The sequence below is a fragment of the Atractosteus spatula genome, chromosome 6 (assembly GCF_055471065.1).
Source record: "Atractosteus spatula isolate fAtrSpa1 chromosome 6, fAtrSpa1.hap1, whole genome shotgun sequence".
Lineage (NCBI taxonomy): Eukaryota > Metazoa > Chordata > Actinopteri > Semionotiformes > Lepisosteidae > Atractosteus > Atractosteus spatula.
The window spans coordinates 48,931,484-48,951,142 of NC_142711.1; the positions used below are offsets into that span (position 1 = coordinate 48,931,484).

Consider the following 19,659-nt stretch of genomic DNA (forward strand, 5'->3'; position numbering starts at 1 on the left):
TCACTGTCAGTTAAAACACAATTAGAAATTGATTCATTTAATGCTTATAAAGCCAATGCTTTGCAAAGCATTATAATGTTTACCAACATGGTTGGAGAACGGCAGTGCAGCTTTAGGGACTACTGTGATGCTTTCAGTTTGATAAACATTTAATTGGTAGTAAATACATTTTATAATCGCACTCTCTTTTGTCATGGCATGAGGAATTCAGTTTCCTCATAAATACATATTTGGTTGGACAGTGAAACCAATCTCTCAATCTGTCAACTTTTTTTTTCCAAAAAGGATATGTTTGAGAAAGTAAATAAAGCCTACGAGTTCTTGTGCACAAAGTCTGCTAAAATAGTGGATGGGCCAGATCCAGAGAACATCATCCTCATCCTCAAAGCCCAGAGCATCCTCTTCAACAGGCACCGAGAAGGTAGCGTTTTCTTGAGTCTTTTTCTTTCTTCCCGTCAAGTCGGCAAAAATGAACTCATAATGTACTGTAACTACTTTATGGTGAAATTTTAGAGCCATTCCCTTACAGCAGTACCAACACAGTATTTCCAAGGTTGGCAAGATGTTTAACGTGGGACCCATCCAGGAGGAATTGAAAATTCAAATAAACATTAATACCAAGCAGATGAACTGCACAATTAATGTTTATGATCAAATTGAATTAGTTTTCTGCTGATTTTAATTTTTACTGTGTTTTAGAGTTCTTCACAAGAGCAAGATTTGGGTTGTTAGAGGACTAATAATGGCATGGAAAAGTGCTGAAATTGTTTCCGTTTCCATTTCCATCAAAATAAAGGATAAATTACAGTTATCAGTTTGCTTTTGTACCTTAAGAAAGAAACAGGGGATAGAAGTGCCAGAAGTTATAGCACTGAGAATTAACAAATATCCCGTAGTCGTATAATTTGCAAAGTGTGTTGGAAATATAACCTAGGGCAAACAACTCTAATGATACATCTTCAGAGCTAGATAATTAGTACTGTGGAGGGATATTTAAAACTCTCCCTCTCTCAATTTTCCAGAACTGGAACCCTATAAATACGCTGGCTACCCCATGCTCATTAAGACCATCACCATGGAGACCTCGGACGACCAGCTGTTTTCCAAGACGTCCGCACTGCTGCCTGCCGCCGCAGAGCTCGCCTTCCACACGGTCAACTGCTCGGCTCTCAACGCAGAGGAGCTACGGCGAGAGAACGGGATCGAGGTACATGTGGGCCACAGCTCTCTGGCGCTATAAAACTCCTTTTCGGCTCCTCTCATTATTGCCGGGCCAACATACCATAATATAACGCTTGGGCTTTGGATGCTAATGGTTTGAAACCAGCTTTCCCAGGCTGTCAAAGTATCTGTGAAGGGTGTATCAGAGCACGTTGTGGAGGATATGGACACAGCAAGGAGGAGTTTTCTCTACTTGTCTTTGAACATACTAATGAAAGGACTCTTTATCATTCCGGGAAGCTTCGATGTCATTTTGGCTTAGTACTGCCTTCAGAATAGCAATTCTGAGTTAACTCCATCAGCACTGACTTTGAAGTAACGCGCAGAATCATTAAAATGTTGCCTCACAAATGCTCAGCTTTTGTCTTTTAGGCTGCCTGATACTGGCAACATTATAGCTAACTGGCTACGTCATGTCAGGGTTTTGTTATGTTTTGGTGTCCCTGCATGTGAAGTAACTACCTTCTTACTTAGAACGCTGGCCACAAGGCCAGTCATCCCCTGTGCATTTCATAAGGAACAAGGTTAAAAACCTTTGATTTTTTTTTGTAGGTCTTACTGGAGGCTCTGTCTCGATGTGTAGCAGTACTCACTGCTTCAAGCAAGCTAGAAGATATGGCAGTTCAGGTATATTGGACTTTAACATGCTGTTTTCATTTATTTTATCGATTTTTGTTGCACTTTTGTTGCATTTTCCTGCTTTAAAATGCAATACATAATTTTAATTGGAGCCTATGAAGTCTAAGAATCTGTTTAGACCGTTTACACATTTTCTGCCAATGGGGAATGATATTAAAAGTCAGGGGGAATAATATAGTCTAATGGAAATACTGTGAAAAGTCATTTAATATTACATATTCAATTAAGAAACAGAAGTATAAAAGAGAGTGATGGGAGCATGTGGCATATGGGTTAACACCCAGGGAAAATCTAGGCAGTATCCACTTCACATTTGAGGGGTATCTTTTTCTTGTTTTTTTCTTCAGTCCTTCTTAATTTTGTATTTTAGGTTTGTGGGCACATATGCAAGTGTTACAGTGTGGCAGCTCAGTTTGAGGAGTGTAGAGAGAAGATCATTGAGCTTCCCAACATCATCAGGGACCTCTGCAGAGTTCTGTATTATGGCAAGGTGAGTATAATAAGTGTCATACTGATTAAAGGGTAGTTTTTTTAGTTGCAAAATGAAAGTCCATATTATATGTACAGTAATTGAAACACCACTGGTACAGCCAAGTTAGAAATATAGAATTGTCATGTTGTATTATTTTTTTTACTCTTACTAGGAAATAAATGGGCCTACACCTTGTATCTCTTAAGTTAGACTTAAAAAGAACTGTTTTGATCATTAAGAAAGTTGCTTAAATGTTCCTTATTTAAAATTCTAAAATACTCCACATGTATATAGTCAACATATACGGTTTCTAAAAATGGTAGAAATGCACATACAGAAAGCAAATTGCTTTGCAAACAGTATAATCTGCATCCTATCCCATATTTTAAGAATTCTTTAAGTTTGCTAAAACCTGAAGTGACTTAAGAAAACAGTTTTATTTACCTTCTGCTACATTTAAACAAAAACTCAATAGTCTTTCAGTTCAAGTCAAAAGCTGTCCTGAAATTTGCCCTCCTACATACAGTATTATCAGTTTGCCAAGATTCCCAGCCTCAGCTTGAGTAAATTGTACTATGAATCCAAGCAAAGTGTCAACTTTTGCTTTCTCACACCTTGGCTAGCTGAAATCTCTTTAATTTTGCTAACTACCACATGTGGTAACTCATACATGATGAGCACATAGTTACCATGTTGCCTTTCTCCCCGTTGACGTGTGATGAGGGTATTCCAAAATCCCCACAGCAAACTTGCCTCCGTCCTGAGGGCTGAGGGCTGAGGTCTTGTTTGTGGTCCTGTTGTGCAGAACATCCCCCGAGTGGCTTCCCTGGCTGTGGACTGTGTGAGCTCCTTCGCGGTGGACTTCTTCCTGCAGACGCACATGTATCATGCTGGCGTCCTCTGGCACCTCCTGGGCTACCTCTTCAACTACGACTACACTCTCGAGGAGAGCGGTATACAGAAGAGTGAGGACACCAACCAGCAGGTCAGTTCTCTTTAATGAAAAGAAGAAACACTCAGTGTCACAGCTGTAGTTAACAAACCGGCACAGGAGAATGTTGCTGAGGAAAGTTACAAATCCGAGAATCCGTTTAGCTGATCTTGCTGGTCTGGTTGGAAATATCCAATAATTCCATCAAAATTTGGCCATCGGTGCCTTTACAGTAGCTATAGGAATTGTTCAAGACTTCCACAGCTGTAAAGAAGTGTCTTTGAGGATTTCAAGTAACTGAAGTGACTTCAGTCCTACTTTGTTCCAAGCTAAAAAAGTTCATTTCCCCAAATCCATGACATTTACATCAGGACAAGAATTAACAAATGTTTCAATAAGTAAAAGCTTAAGGTATCACGCATTATATTTAAATTCAGAATAACCAGTATCTGAATACATGACACTTACAATTTCTCTTCATTAATATTCATAGAAACTAACTGGAAAGTTTCAGATCTTGATCATAGTGTAGATTTTTATTTAGGAATTTCAGATTGGCTCTCTGCTTGGCAGAAAGAAGTGAGTCTTCCATTAAAACCGTGTCCTTCATTACACTTTGCTAGTAATGTGCCTCAGGTTTTTTATTCTGAAGTGCGTCATAATTCTCCAACAGGAGGTGTCCAACAGCCTAGCCAAACTGAGCCTGACAGCTCTGAGCCGATTGGGAGGGTACGTCCAGGAGGAAGAGGGCCCACCGGAAAATCCCACCATCAAAAAGAGCCTTGCTGCTATGCTAACTCCCTATATCTCCAGGAAACTTGCAACAAATACTCCGGCTGAGGTAAGTGAACATGTTTGGTTTTTATTAATTTGCTTATGGAAAAATGGTCTTCACTATTGATAATATCTTACCTTTAAATAGAGCTTTTCTAGACACTCTATTCAAAGCACTTTACAAGTAATGGGGACCCCCCTCCAACACCACTGTGTATCCTGGCATATATAGTACCCCAGTACACTCAACACACCAGCTATCAGTGTGGAGGAGAAAAGAGTGATTAAGCCAGTTCATAGCTGGGGATTATTAGGAGGCCATGATTGGTAAAGGCCAGGCAGAACATTTTCCAGGACACTGGCGTAGTACCCCTAGAAATACCCTGGGATTTTTAATGACCAAAGAGTCAGGACCTTGGTTTTCTGTCTAATCTGAAGGATGGGGCCTTTTTACTGTATAGTTTCTCCATCATTATACTGGGGTATTAGGACCCACACAGATTGCAAGTCTGCACAGACTGCCTACTGGTCCCACTAACTACTCTTATTAATTCCCTTAATAATTAAATATCAGTTGAATCTTGTGGATGTACATTATAGTAACTTGCAATACAGTCCCATTAAACCACTGCTGTCTTTATTTTCTTTCTCATTAGGTCCTCAAGCTTCTTAATAGCAATTCAGAGAACCCTTACCTCATCTGGAATAATGGCACCCGGGCAGAGCTGTTGGAGTTTCTTGAATGTCAACAGGAGGGCATTATCAAAAGGGTGAGGATGTCCAGAGACCTCACACTGTGAAGTCCTTTATTTCTGCACTGCTGAGTGAGCTACAGAGCAAATTAAATGTGTGTTGTACAGTATGTTGAATAACTATCAGTGGCAAGCAGTGTTTGGTTAATTTGAGGAGCATGAAAATGCCCACCATCAACTTCCTTAGCCAGAACAATTTTCTGTATCCTGGGTGAAAGGGATGTGATTTTCACTTTGGTTCATCATGCTTGAAGACTAGAGTGGGGATTAGGATGCATATATTTCAGAATCTTGTAGAATGGATGCTATAACCTATTCAGGCTGTATTTCCACTGTTCACAAAGGCCAAAAAGCCCATTATTCAGTTTTTCAGTGTTCAGTAAAATAGCTACTCACGTTTATGGACCTGATAAAGAAGTAGTTTGTGAAGGGAAAGTCTTTTGACATATCTGTCAACTGATGGAAGGCTTCGTCAGAAAAATGCTATCACAGTTTGTTGAACAGACATAAAAGAAAAATGCATTTCTATGTATTAAGTATTATCATTTGTATTCCTGATTTTATTTTAACTACCTCGTTTTTCACTCTGAAAGGTATAAATGATAAATCTTTTTCTTTCCCATTTCCTTAGAGTGAGTGTGACAAGAGCTTTGGCTCAGAGTTTGTGTTCAGTGAACATGGGAAGGAACTGATTGTGGGGGAGATTTTTGTGCGCGTCTACAATTTACAACCTACATTTCCTTTGGAGGTAAGGTGGATTTTTCAAACTATTAAAACTAGAAACTGGTATTTTTGAAGTGGGATAGGTCAAAACAGCACAGGCCTGTCCATAGGCTGGTCAAAATCAGTGCTTGCACTATAGAAGAAAATAAGGGAACTCATGCCTGTAGGGGATTGGGGAAGGGCTGGGACCCCCAACAAGTGATTGATGGTCCAGAAGGGGTGGGCATTTCTTATGTAGTCTTTTCTACACATCAGTCTGATTGTTGGCTTCTCAAGCAAATATCATTCTCCACATTTTTTTAAAGGGAAACTGTCTACACAGATGTTTTTATTTTATTTAATAAAGAGGCTACTTCTTTTAATGAGGAATGCTTAAGAGTTTCATGTTTCCTTTTAAAAGTGACCTGCTTATATATACATTTTTCATTTAATTGCAAATAGAAATTATAATGCCAGATATAATTAAGTTAAATTATATGTGCAAATAAAAGTGCCCATAAAAAATAATTTTAAAAAGAAAATTGGAGTTAAAGAAAATTTTTTGATACTGTAACACTTATTTTCAGCCCCAGAAGGTATATTTTTACTCCCAAGTGCATTGTCTAGTAATGAAAAAAAGTATGAAAGACTCAAGTTTCTGTGAGGAAGGATTCAGTTCAGTGGGTATGTGATCTTAATGAATAGCACACACCTTCAATTCCCCATGGTCAGCCTAGGAGAACATTAATGAGAAAGTAATGATCTACTTAAAATTTGGTAGCGGATGACAGGTTAGGGTTAAACTGAATAATTCAACTTAAAACTTAACTGAGGTCAGTTGCTAATAATTCTTCGGCACATAGGTCCCTTTTGCGAACTCTGCCTCACTTTCAGGCTTTCATTCTCCCTTCAGTTTCCTAAGGCCTTTGCTGCTAGTCTTCTGGACTACATTGGGTCCCAAGCACAGTATCTCCACACCCTGATGGCCATCACCCAGACTGGCAAGGTAGAATCGGAGCAGCACGAGGAAAGGTTACGCTGGGCTGAAATGGCTCTTGAAGCGCTGCGAAATGTCATTAAGAACAATCCTGGTAAGTCAGAATGCAATGGGTAAATTTAATGTTGAGCCAGAATAATATAGCACTTGCAGTGTTGAGCTGGTTACGTGAAGTTCAAGCAGCCAAGGCGGATGTTCCTGGTGTTGACATGATGTTTAAAGGTGTCTTCCTCCTACAGGGTCAGAGACGGAATGCATAGGCCATTTTAAGCTGATATTTTCTCTGCTGAGGGTGCATGGGGCTGGCAAAGTTCAGCAGCTGGCGCTGGAGGTAAAGTCTCAAGGCATCATCTTTCTCTGTCTGATCACTAAGAGATTAAAATGAAGGTGTAAAACAATCTGATTTATGCAGCATATTTGAAGTCCAGGCTATTTTTCCTGTAATGACTTGTGTTATTTGCTTTGTAAACAGAACTGATCTAAATTATTTTTGAGTATTTAAAGGCTTTTTTTTCCCTCAAATATACACTGCCCCCCTTCTAGAGACACTTATTACAAGGAACTTCCATTTAGTGTACATTTTCCAAAGCTGTCCAGTCTTCAGATCACCTGAAATGGTGAAGTCAGGCATTGACCTTCTTTATTTCATCCCCGTTGTTGGGGAAAAGTCAAAGATGAACTGGTGATAAAGCAGAGTTTCCCTGATATTTTTTTTTCATTGGAAGTTACTTTCGTGTTTGAGGGCAATTAAAATAAAATGAACCAGAAAAAACATTCTGTAAATAAAACTAAGCTCTGCACAAATGCCTTATACAGCAAATCTCCAGTCCTGCTCCTGGAGGGCATACATGTCTGCAGGTGTTTAGTTCAACTGGGCCTGAATCAGCTCGATATTTTATCAGAGGACCAGTTTGACACCCAGCTCTTCAGGTGCTTGTGCTTTAAAAAGCCAGAGATCCTGCAAACATCTTAACTCTCCAGGTTAAGGATAAAGAACTGCTTACACCCATTTTGACCCGCAATCTCCATATATTAAGTCTTTTGCCATTTTGTTTTTCATTGAAAGTGAGGATTCTACCTTTTTACGGTCAGAAAAATGTAAACTACGTTGATGTAAGGTGTCTATTTTTTCATTTATCAGATATGCTGATAACACCTGAGATAATCAAATTAGAGTGCAAAGGCAGGTCACTCACCTCCCTAAAGCCTAGTGAAGCTGCTGTTTGTAAAGCATTCTCTGTAGCCTGTGTGTTTAAGAGCTTTCATTAGTGCTTTTTTTAACATGTAGTGTAATATTACAGTGTGAACTATCTGCATAAATAAACAATATTTTCTGAACTGTGATTTTTTGTGGATGAATCTGACTGCAAAGCACTACAAATAGGATAAAGGGTTCCTCTCTCACCTGCTTCTAATCTGCTTTCAGGTGGTAAACATTGTGACAGCCAACCAGGAGTGTGTCAGTAATATTGCCGAGTCTTTGGTGCTCTCTAACCTTTTAGTTCTGCTGCATTCCCTGCCCTCAAGTAAGAAATTCGTTGTAATTTGATTTTACTGATTAGTTACTGAAATCACAACTAATTTACAGTATTAGCTTTCAGTGTAGTGTGTATCAAAGCCTTAAATTAACACAGAAGTTGGCAAATAGTTTGTCCTCAAGAAGAATCCCATATTTGATTGAGAATAAGTCAAGAAATGTCAATCCAAAACACAACAGTGGTGTGGTGTTGGGGGTGACTTGTACATAAGAAAATATTCAGACAAGTCATTTACAATTTATTTTACAAGCCTTGTACCAGTAGCAATGCATGTCACAAATTCTCGCAGAAATGACTGAAAGTGGTAGAAGTCTTACAAGACAATGGTATCTGATGAAAAATCTGTGATGAATGTATAGTGTTTATTTTTCACTACATAGTCATACCTGTGGGGTAGTCAAGCTGTCTGGATTTTAGAGATGAAAATTACATTCAGAGTTTTGTATTTGCTACGTTATGTATTTTCAGAAAACCACTCGGTTTTAAAACTTTTTCTCATGTTCCTTTCAATTCCATTTCTGTTCTTTCCTTTCAGGCAGACAGCTAGTCCTGGAAACTCTCTATGCCTTGGTGTCGAACACAAAGATAATTAAAGAGGCTATGGCAAAGGGTAGGTGACAAGTGTGAATGAGCTCCTACTGTACTTCACTGATCACTTATCTTCAGCACATTTCACGCTGTAAACAGCCATGAAAAATTTAAATCCAGAGTCTGTTTTTTTTTTCCATTTGGGGTGTATTACTGGTATTGGAAAATTAGGAAAATTCAATATTGTACCGTATTAAATTTATAGTCACATCAGCTTTTTATAGTTTCAAATTTTTGATTCATTTTTATATTGGCCTTTTACTTTTAGCTCTAATCTTCATGATTTTGGTAAACATTTCTGTACCCCTGGTAAAAGGGGGGTTTTATATATGAGCCTCTGGTTCTGTCTGCTTTCGCATAAGACAACCAGTAGGTCCACTGAGATCATAGCAGATCATGTCAATTAATTAAAATAAGTATATCCAGTTAATTTGTGTATATATTTTGTAACTTTGTATTTTTGTATTCTTTGCGACATTATGAATTGTGGGTTTGAAGAGGTTTTTTCTAAGGATGGCAAGGCACTTAGTTGTACCATTTTATTATTATAATAATAATAGTAATGTACTGACATTGAAAGTAACAAATTATATTGTTTCACATCATATTGATCTCTTCACCTTTAAAACTTGTTTTGTATTTGTATTTTTTAGTGTGCAAGATGCAGTCAAGTGCTTTGATATTTTCGATAACATTTGTGCTGTTGGTTTGGGTTTCAGGTGCTTTGATCTACCTGCTGGACCTGTTCTGCAATTCCACGCATCCACAGGTTCGCTCCCAGACTGCCGATCTGTTTGCAAAAATGACCTCAGACAAGCTCGTCGGGCCCAAGGTAAGGTTGTCATTTAAGAGGCAGCTCTTTTTGTTTCACCGTGTTTAAAAAAGAAACTTAAAGGTAGAACCACTTCAGTAATAGTTCAGGTGGGTAGCGGCGTCAGCATGCATAGGCTGCAAAGGAACAAGTAATAGGTTTATTCCATGCTGAAAAAAAAGAAGAAAGAAAACACTACGTTTCGGCCGTGTAGCCTTCTTCAGGTGTGAGCTGAAGGCCGAAACGTTGTGTTTTCTTTCTTCTTTTTCTCAGCATGGAATAAACCTATGACTTATTCCACTTCAATAATACCATCAAAACCTCAGAACTACAACATCCATTAATAAAAGGATTTGCAAAACCAAAATACAAGTCTGCATAGTTTTTAGTGCATGAGTATTTCAAACTGAAAACAAGAAGCACTTCTTTACACAAAAGGTTACTCGTGTCTGCAAGACGCTGCCCAACTATGGCAGACTCCAATTAATTAGCAACTTAAAGACCAAACAAGCTAGCAGGGCCGAAAAGGCATCCACTTATTTGCAAGTTTTTGCAGAACATTCAAATAATACTTTAACTAACCATCCCTTTCCTCCATTTCAAGTTATTGTTTGGAGAGTATTGTTTTTTCTAGCAATATTTCTTCGTTTCTAGCCATTTCTATCCAGATGAAGGATAAGTCATTTGAAATGCAGGTGTGTGAGTTTCTGTTTGCATTATTATTGGCAGCTCTGACGATGAGAATAAGTTTACCTTTGGCCTTTCACTGCTGTTGCTTCTCCTGAGCCCCCAGTGTTCCTCTGTCTGTAGGTTCGGCTCACGCTGCTGAAGTTCCTGCCTGGGGTCTTCATGGATGCCATGAGAGACAACTCCGAGGCTGCTGTGCACATCTTTGAAGGGACTCACGAGAACCCTGAGCTCATCTGGAACGACAACTCCAGAGAGAAAGTGTCCACAACTGTCAGAGAAATGATGCTCGCGTATGTATGACTCCAGTGAGAGAGGAGCTATTAAAGATGAAACCTCATTGCCGATCTTCCATTTTGAAATACACCGGCTAGAGCCTGTCAGGTTTTCTAAATATAATTTCTGATAAAAAATACTCCCTACTCTGTTTAAAAGTACTGTACAAGAAGTACTGTTGGTTTAATACGGTAGTATTGTGTTTTCAGGAATAAGATGGGTGATGGAGCAGATGTTGCAGCTAGGGCTTAGTACTGTGTAAAATGCACATTTTATATATTTTCCAAGATCATCTTCAAACTCTTTAATGATTCCATTTTTTTTTTCTTGAGGGTCTTGAGCTCCTTGTTTGCAGTACATTTGCAGTTGTGCAATTGAGAATTGTGTTGTGGGTTGTTGTTAGTATTTCTTATTATTTTCCTCTATACCTCCTGTGGGCCTTAGTTTGTCTCTCAGATCAATTTGACCTGCAGTAAATAATTTCTGAAGGGCTGTTTAATATGAACTATTACAATATGTTTTTTTTTTCTTTTTTGTATCTTAAAGGCACTTTAAGCAACAAAGGGATAATCCTGATGTAAACTGGAAGGTGAGTAGAAAATGTCAGCATTTAAAAATTGTAATATTCATTACAACAGAAAATCTTACTGACTGAACTCCCCCTTTCAATGCATATTTCCAAAACAATACCCCACGACCGAGGATATTGTACTGTAGAAGATGCCGTATTTTGGAAGAGACATTCAACTGAGTCCCATACTCACTACTCCATAGCAATACTTTATACAGTTTCTCTGTGACCCTGTTTGTAAGTATAGAGGTCTTAACTTCAGTGTCAAGTGAAATATAAGGCTTGTGCACCTCAGTATTACCCTTAATTTAACTGGTGAAGCACTCAGTGAGTCCCATCCTACTGTATATACAAAGACCCTTTTTAGATAAAAAGCAGAATACAAATACAAAGAGGTATTCTTATCTAGTGCAGTGTATGGATTGTAATGAAATTTTGTATTACTAGGAAATGGAAGAACTTGGTCTCTTAGCAACCATACAGAGTTTGAACAAGTTATAAGGGAGTTTGATCGGTCCTGTTCAGTTTGTGATCATATGAGAGGGATTCCACTAGGGCACGTTAGTCACAGCGGGTATTGTTTCCAGTTGCCTGAGAACTTCACGGTGGCCTATGGGGCAGCTCAGGGTGAGCTGGCGGTTGGAGGCGTCTTCCTGAGAATCTTCATCGCTCAGCCGGGCTGGGTGCTGCGGAAGCCCAGAGAGTTCCTGGTGGCGCTACTGGAGACCCTGACAGAGCTGCTGGAGAAAAACAACCCCAACGTGAGTGACTGCCTCTTATCCAGCCTCTCTTTAATCCGGTCAGCTTTTTTATTTTTAAACACGGCAACAGAATTTGAGACCTTTGAGGATTTGGTACATTCAAAAAAAGGTTCTGGGTTTTCATGTCACATCAAGGTCCAGTTGAAGTGCAGCCATGCGGACTGGCGCATGAAGAATCTTGACATCCCTGGGGTTAGTCCCTGTGACACAGCGGGGGCGTAATGGTGTGTTATCCGGATCTTTTGAATGGCTGGCCTCTAGCAACAGACGCACACACAGGTGTATGATAAACTGAGGCTCTTCATTTTCAGTGACGAAATGGGAAAACTCACAATGCAAAATGGGAAAACTCGAGCTCTTCTCAAGCTCTAAGTAAACTCTTCAACCATGGTCCTCACTATAAATAACTATGCTGCTCACCAACACCAAAACCAAATGCACATTTTCTTAAAAACTCACCATGTCAGCATACCAACCCATTGTTCAGTTGATTTGTTTTCTCTTGGCCTGAAAGAGAATCTGTTGTCTTGCTCAGCCAGCAGATGTAGATGGCCCTGAAAGCCTCCACTTTCTGGTTTTTAAATTGTCACCCAGCGAACTTGTCTTCCTTGGTTGGGTCAGATGACAGAGTGCAGTAGCTTTCTGGGGAATGCAGGTCTAGTAAACTGCTGTCCATCTCGTCTGAATCTGCTACCCTGTCATTTAGCATACAAGCATGTTTACTAATGTCAGGATGTATACTCCCGATCTAGATTGTTTGGCTCTTGCAGTTAATTGAGTTGAGGATCTTGCCTAATCTTTTGTAGAAGGACCCCATAGTATCTGCAGTAACAAGGCTAGGTAACTTGTTCCAGACTCCCAGTAATGTTTGTGTGAGTGCCTCCTATATAAGTCTGATTTTTTTTTCTTTATTCCTGAATAAAACGATGTATTATTGCACTTAGAAATGTCTGTTTGCATCATAGTGCATAGCAGCATCTGGAAAAATGAGCTCTGAAGTAGCATACATGAATATTCCATTAACTTCAGATTGTCATTAAGTTTAGAATTTCAGTTCAGGTAGTAGAAACTCAACAAACATTCAAATTGGTGATAGCACATCAGTGTTTGAGAGAAGTACTGTGCAACAATTATGTATGTACTGTATAATTATACAGTCCTCTATCCATATGTGCAAGGTTAATATAGCGAAAGGCATTACAAAACCACATGTGTGGAACCAGCAATATTTGTTGCAGTTTAAATGCCTCTCATTACACATACAAAATACCTTTCAAACAAGAAAAGCCATCACATCTGAAGAAGGTCATCAAAATTGTGTGTTAATTTGCTCCCATCTTTGTTTGGTCAGGTATTGACTTTCCATTTAACTACCTTGTCGTGTTTTCACAGGGCGAATCCTTGGAGACTGTTACTACAGCCACTGTGTGTCTCTTCAGCTCTCAGGCACAGCTGGCAGACCAGGTGCCACCCCTGGGCCACCTGCCCAAGATTCTGCAGGGCCTCACTCACAAGAACAGTGCCATTCCAAAGAGTTCCATCCGGGTCATTCACGTGCTCTCAGACAATGAGGTACTTGCCTGTTGTGGTCAGTGTACTAGCAGCAGACTTAATGGAAAATGTTTTCAAATGAGCTACTGAAGTGTTATTACATAGATTTTATGTATGACCCTCTGATGTAACAATTAGAAAAGTGAGCAACATTCCATGTTTCGTTATTTTCTGAAAAAAAATGTAAATGTTGTTTTAAAATGTCAGATTACATTATTCTTTCAGTTTTGCTTCTTTTTATTCATTCGAATATACACATAACATGTGGCATATACTGTATACATGACATTAACATCGGGACTCGAAGAACAGAGTCCAGAAAGCCTTTTTAATTTGTCAACTGCTGAAGACCTTTGCAAAAGGTTCAGTTAAATCCAATTAAGCTAATATGTAGCTAAATTAGGCCATTACGAATATAGATGGAATGAAAACACACAGACTTTGTAGCTCCCAGTGCATCACTGCACCAAAGGCACGTTTCCATTATTATTTTCTTTTATTTTGATTAAAACAAAGGAGGAGATCCAGAACCTAATTTTGGGTTTTCTGGGGGGGGGGCTCATCTTTATTTCATATTGTTCTAACAGCTGTGTGTCCGAGCAATGGCGTCGCTGGAGACCATCGGACCTTTAATGAGTGGAATGAAGATCAGGTCAGACATGGCTGGCGTGGCGTGTGAGGCACTCAACCGCATGTTCCAAAAAGAGCAAACTGACCTTGTAGCTCAGGTATGGTTCTTCTTAGAAGACTTAATTGAATGAGCACTGCTTTAGTTAGGGGCACTGTTAAGTACCTTTTCTGTGCATGTCTGTGTTTGCAAAACATTGTTTCAATTTTTTTAAATCAGTGCTGGCTCTAGGCCCCAGCAAAGTAAGCATGCGCTTGGGGAGTCACGTTTCCAGGGGCGGCATTCCAGTCATCGTTATTTTTTTCCGGAAAAATCCGCCAAAATGTGGAAAAACACGATACGCAAAGAGGTGCATGCCATGTTCAGTTCGTATATATTTGTGGCTGCGATCTTAAGAGGTACCTGTGTGAGTATTGTCTTTGTAGAGGCATATTGCTTTTAAATATCCCTATGTTCATTTCATACTGTATGATAACTTGAAATTTGAATTAATTTCTCAGAAAAAAAATGTACCTGTTGATATTTTCAGACACTGCAAGTTGTCTTGCATGTGTTGAACTACAACGAGGAAACAGTTAGGTACCTAATTCATAGTCACTGGAAATTTCCAAATGACCAACAAGGGTAACTTTAATGAAAATTGTATCCACCCCCCCCCAGTTTTATCCTCAAATACGGGGTGGGAGAATTTGTTTAAACTCCACTTGCATCACTAGCTAAAATATTTTAAAAATACAAAGCAGATTTCAAGAATTTCATAAGTAAAGATGACAGATCACCATTATTATTAGGTTAGCAGTTCTATTGTACATTCTATTGAACATCACATTTTATAATTTGTCAGCAAGGTTATGCAGAATATAACCACAGACATTGACATAGTAAGATTTTTTTTTTCACGCCAAATGTTGCTATTGCTTTACAAATTGTTAACATTACCAGTTTCAGTAACGTGTGATGAGCAGTTTTTCAAAACCAAAACGAATAAATTATTTGAGATCCACCATGTCACAGAATCATTTGTCAGGATTAGCACTAATATCAGTGGAGAGCACCACAGGAAAAAAAATAGATTTAATTAAAGCATTAAAATACTATGCAAGTTTTAAAAGTAAGAAAAATCCAATTCGTATGATAACTTATTTTAAGAAATTAGGCACAAAGAAATGCGCTAATGTTTTTCTTTGTTACAGTGTGTATATAAATAGTTTAACCCAAAATGTTTTAAATTGTGAAAAAATTCATACACCGGTAGGAAATTGTTTTATTTTTCCAGCTAAAGTTTTTCATTTATTACATTTGAAGCTACAATAATTGCAAAGCACAGGCATGGGTAAAAAACAACCAAAAATTCATAAAGAAGTCGGCCATAAAATTGTTTCCTTGGGCAGGCAGAGCTAGCCTGGAGCTGGCCCTGTTTAGAATGTTATCGTTGTGCCTTATGGGTATACAGTATCTATATACTGTAAATCTGTACAAATCCGTCTTGAACCACAAGCAGGTCTGCTACTACTAGTAGCAATGTTCATCTTTCCAGGGCGGAAAGTAAAGGTGACTGTGTTCATGCTTCATACAAAACAAAGTAATTCTCATATATTGTAGTATTTCTGCATCTGACATGACTTCAGCCTCTTTGTGTTTACCCTGCCTTACCGATACGAAGGCTCGGTAAGGCAGGAATGTTCCTGATTTATTTGTCATCTCTTCTTGTATTCACTGCTCAGGCACTGAAGGTGGATTTGGTCCCCTACCTCTTGAGGCTGCTGGAAGGGGTCGGTCTGGAAACGCTGGAAAACCCTGCAGCCACCAAGGCGCAGATTGTAAAAGCACTGAAATCGATGACGCGCAGTCTTCAGTATGGCGATCAGGTACGGCCCCCTTGGCGGTTTGTGTATGCAGACTTTGTAGAAGACACGACCAGTATTCAAGTCCCTCGGGAAGGGCTGAGACAGGCTGGAAGGAACCTCTTACAGAGAAGAACTGCAAGTCCATTGTTCTCGTTTAGACTTCGGAGACTTGGCAAGTTGCCTTACAGGAATAGATGTGGTATTTGTTAGTGGGGTTTTGCAGTTCAAATAACTCCTGGCAATGTTTATCACTTTCTTTTTTTTAGGTTAATGAAATTCTCTCTCGTTCTAATGTCTGGAGTGCCTTCAAAGATCAGAAACATGACTTATTCATCTCAGAGTCACAGACTGCAGGGTACCTCACAGGTTGGTACCTTTCTTTAACTGCCTTAACCTTAACTGCCTTTCTTTGCTCCAGGACGTTAACTGTCAAGTTCAATTTTTCTTTAGTGACATACTGATTATTCTGGGAACCTATTGCTTATACAGTATATATACTGTAGATCTTCTGAATGACCACTTGAACACATGCACATACCTCCTTATGTGTTAGAATACGTTGATTGGTTGCCAATTACAGTACATCAATGGACTGGAAATCCAGTGTATGACTAATATTTGACATTAGTTATGTCCTGCAATCTTTTTTTGAGTATTTTATGCTCATTTTAAAAGTAATATTATACAAAACTACATTCTTTACCCTTCCAAATATTAGACTTGATGCAGTTAATTTACCAGTTTGATGCAGGTAAATGAAAACTTTTCATGTTTACTTTCATCATTTTATTTATAATGACCTTTTTTTCTAAATTTCTTTTTAACATTTTTGTGGTTTTGTGGAAAACATGCGCAGGCTCCACTGCCGAAACGGTGTGTTTTCTTTCTTCTCTTTTCAGCATGGAATAAACCTATTACTCGTTCCTTTGCAGCCTGCGCATGTTGACGCAGCTACCCACCTGAACTGCTTCAACCTTTTAAGAAACTTTCTGAAACTGTGGCAGGACATGTATGCACCTAGCTGAAGTAGATCACGTTCAACTATTCATATTTTGGACAGAAATCAAATACTTTCTGAAGCCGTGCTACTAATTCTGGAATTTGTGCCGGTTGCTCCTTTCCCTCTTAGTTGGACACTGCTTCTCCTCTTCCTTCGCCTTTGGCATTCCTTCCTTTTTCCTTTTCTCTTCAGGCGTCTCCGCACCTTCCCTTCTGAGTGGTAGTAGCCCTCATCACCTCAGAAGTGGGCTCTAGACCTCTTCTCCCAGGGCTTCTTGCTTACTTCTCTCTAGCTCTGAAGCAGGTAGAACACAGTGTGCTCTGGTGTTTTCCTTTATCACATGCTGTTTCACTGTTGCCTTTCTCTTTGCCTGTATCTCACAATATACGTCCGATGAATATCATCCTCATCTTAATACGTTATGAGGGAACATGCAGTAGATATCCAGCTCAGTTTCCTTTATTCTTAGAAATACTTGCTGAAAAGGTCATAAATTTTACTTTCCAGCCTCCTTATGCCATTTAAAAGAACGCTCCGCCTGAACTTGAAAAATTCACCAGCGAAGATCTTGCCCACGCCGAGTCTGCGTTTAGCAAATAGAAACTTTGTTTTTGTTGAGGGTCACAGAGCAGAGTGGAAATTTGTCCACAGCTGTGCATGCTTTTTAACAGAGTGGAACCATTAAAAACATTTCACAAATGGGGGGAAAAAAAACTATGCAAAATGCTTTGTAATCTTTTAATGTCTGCTTTAGGAGTAACTGTAGATGAAGACAGTTTTTACCACCACCATTATAGTGGGTCGGGGGATTTTTTTAAATAAATGTTTATGAATAATTGTTTGCACCACCTCTGTGATATTTGAAAACTTGACTTTATTCTTTTTTTTTTAATGTTCAACTGCAGGTCCCGGAGTTGCTGGCTATCTTACCGCTGGGACAGGATCCACAGTCCTATCTAGTGTGCCCCCCCCTGTTGACAATGACGTTGGAGACTTAGGCTGAAAGGCTTCAGTCTTTCAAGCTTGACAGCGACCTGAGGAACATGAAGTGGAGACTTCCCCAGTCTGTTCAAAGCGTTGTTGCCTTTTTGTGTTTTTTTTTGTCACAGTGACACAAGCATAATTTACTTTTCTACGAATATATTTTTTATTTGGGAGAAAGGAGAGCAAAAAAAAGATCAAGGAAGTCATTCCTGCCCTCTCGACCTGGTCAGTTTTGATACACAGCCCCCCTGCCCCTCGAAGAAAACGCCAAGCAAGATGTGTCAAGCAGAGGCAAGCATTTGTCTTGCCCTACTTAACGTGTTATCGGTTTACAAGACTGTGATTCTGATTTATAAATTGTTTTCCTAATTTTTATAATGTTGTTTTACAGTGCTAAAGATAAAAAGAAAACTCGACTGTGGTGTTTTATTACAGTCTTCTTGTACTGATCTAGAAACGAAAAACCTGGCCACCACCACCTCCACCATCAGTTGTGGATCTCGCTGTGTGCAGCACTGTCTCTGAAATCTAGTTGTAATATTGACTGTTCATTTGATCAAGTCCTGCACTTCTCTGCTTTTGCTGTACCTCTTCCCAAACCTTCTTTCATATTTTTTTTTCCCCCAGAGTACAAAAAGCACTAGATATTTCTACTCACAGTATAACTGCCTTTACAAACTTATATGAGCTTCTGCAAAAAAGAGGAGGAACAATAATATTGACTCGGATTTAAAATATTATGTAAAAGACTAGTGCGTTTGTGAAATGTTCTATATAATATGCCGTATATAAACTTTCTATATTGAATGTACATTAAGAAGAAATAAAATCAGCCACTCCTGTACATAAAATTTTAAGAATAAACAAAGGGAATACACATTTTCGTGTTCTGTGTCTTAACATTTGGCCTGAGTTTATTACGCTTCAGTGTTTTCAACCACTAGCCTGTAGTCTTCTCAAGGAGTCTTTAAGTTAGCCCACTAAGTTAATTTCACTGTGATCATCATTAAAGAGACAATGACATTTGAATAGCCAGTTTTTTTCACAAGATCATTTTTTTAATCATCGATTGTCTTGTAACAGAGACACTTATTAAAGGATCACCCACATGCAAAATGAAGCTCCCGGTATCCTATTATACTGTATAACACTTAAAGCAATTTTATGCATAATGATTAGAGAGAAAGGTCAGATATGATCGTTTTGCATTAATAGATGATGGTGAGATAGTGACATCTCCCTTGCCGTCTCATATGACCAGATAGCATGTAAAGTAAATGTAAGCAAACAATACATGACCTTAGGATCACTTTTTTATAATTTCATATGAATCCATTTGTTATGTTTTTGATGTTTGCAAATTATTACTGTTATGTGAAAGCTGCTTTTTCCTAGTAAGGGTCACAGCAAACCAGGATTCTATCCCAGAAGGAAAGAAAGGAAGTGTGGCCTACATTCTGGATGAGACACCAGTCACTGAGAACACATACACAAGCACACAGGGACAATGTAGATTCAATTTATAGATGCTTCTCTGGAGCACAATATTTAATGAACACAGAGAACGTATTCCAACTCTACACGGCAGGAACCCTGATTGATTCAAAATCAAATCCAGGACACGTGCTTTTTATAAAGATTACATGTTGCAGAAATTCATGCACATCAAATATGGTGGTGCGGTGGCTCTCTGGCTAAGGATCTGCGCCAGTGGCTGGAAGGTTGTCGGTTGGTATCCCGAGGCCGGCAGAGGAATTCTACTCCGCTGGGCCCCTGAGCAAGGCCCTTAACCCCAACTGCTCCAGGGGTGCCATATAAATGGGTGACACTGCGCTCTGACCCCAAGCTTCTCTCCCTGTCTGTGTGTCTCATGGAGAGCAAGTCGGGATTTCATTTATTATCTACTGTTCCCTTTCTGATGGCTTTGTT

General features: G+C 39.1%; 1 protein-coding gene across 3 annotated transcripts in view; it reads left to right on the plus strand.

The window, feature by feature from the left end:
- dnajc13 (dnaJ homolog subfamily C member 13) overlaps positions 1-18,608 on the plus strand; it is an 81,672-nt gene extending 63,064 nt beyond the window's left edge. For 2 of the 3 annotated variants that reach the window (XM_088919391.1, XM_088919392.1), the window contains exons 37-57: positions 286-421; positions 1,023-1,207; positions 1,774-1,848; positions 2,231-2,350; positions 3,138-3,317; positions 3,937-4,104; positions 4,694-4,807; positions 5,421-5,537; positions 6,405-6,582; positions 6,728-6,819; positions 7,915-8,014; positions 8,562-8,636; positions 9,334-9,446; positions 10,236-10,405; positions 10,935-10,977; positions 11,547-11,720; positions 13,113-13,292; positions 13,859-13,999; positions 15,624-15,767; positions 16,013-16,112; positions 17,652-18,608. In XM_088919391.1, coding sequence (XP_088775517.1) covers positions 286-421; positions 1,023-1,207; positions 1,774-1,848; positions 2,231-2,350; positions 3,138-3,317; positions 3,937-4,104; positions 4,694-4,807; positions 5,421-5,537; positions 6,405-6,582; positions 6,728-6,819; positions 7,915-8,014; positions 8,562-8,636; positions 9,334-9,446; positions 10,236-10,405; positions 10,935-10,977; positions 11,547-11,720; positions 13,113-13,292; positions 13,859-13,999; positions 15,624-15,767; positions 16,013-16,112; positions 17,652-17,749 — 2,703 coding nt within the window. In that variant the 3' untranslated portion in view covers positions 17,750-18,608. Of the gene's footprint in view, positions 1-285; positions 422-1,022; positions 1,208-1,773; positions 1,849-2,230; positions 2,351-3,137; positions 3,318-3,936; positions 4,105-4,693; positions 4,808-5,420; positions 5,538-6,404; positions 6,583-6,727; positions 6,820-7,914; positions 8,015-8,561; positions 8,637-9,333; positions 9,447-10,235; positions 10,406-10,934; positions 10,978-11,546; positions 11,721-13,112; positions 13,293-13,858; positions 14,000-15,623; positions 15,768-16,012; positions 16,113-16,938; positions 17,050-17,651 lie in introns of all 3 variants that reach the window. The other variant, XM_088919394.1, reaches the window with a different exon arrangement.
- Positions 18,609-19,659: the final 1,051 nt, after the last annotated feature.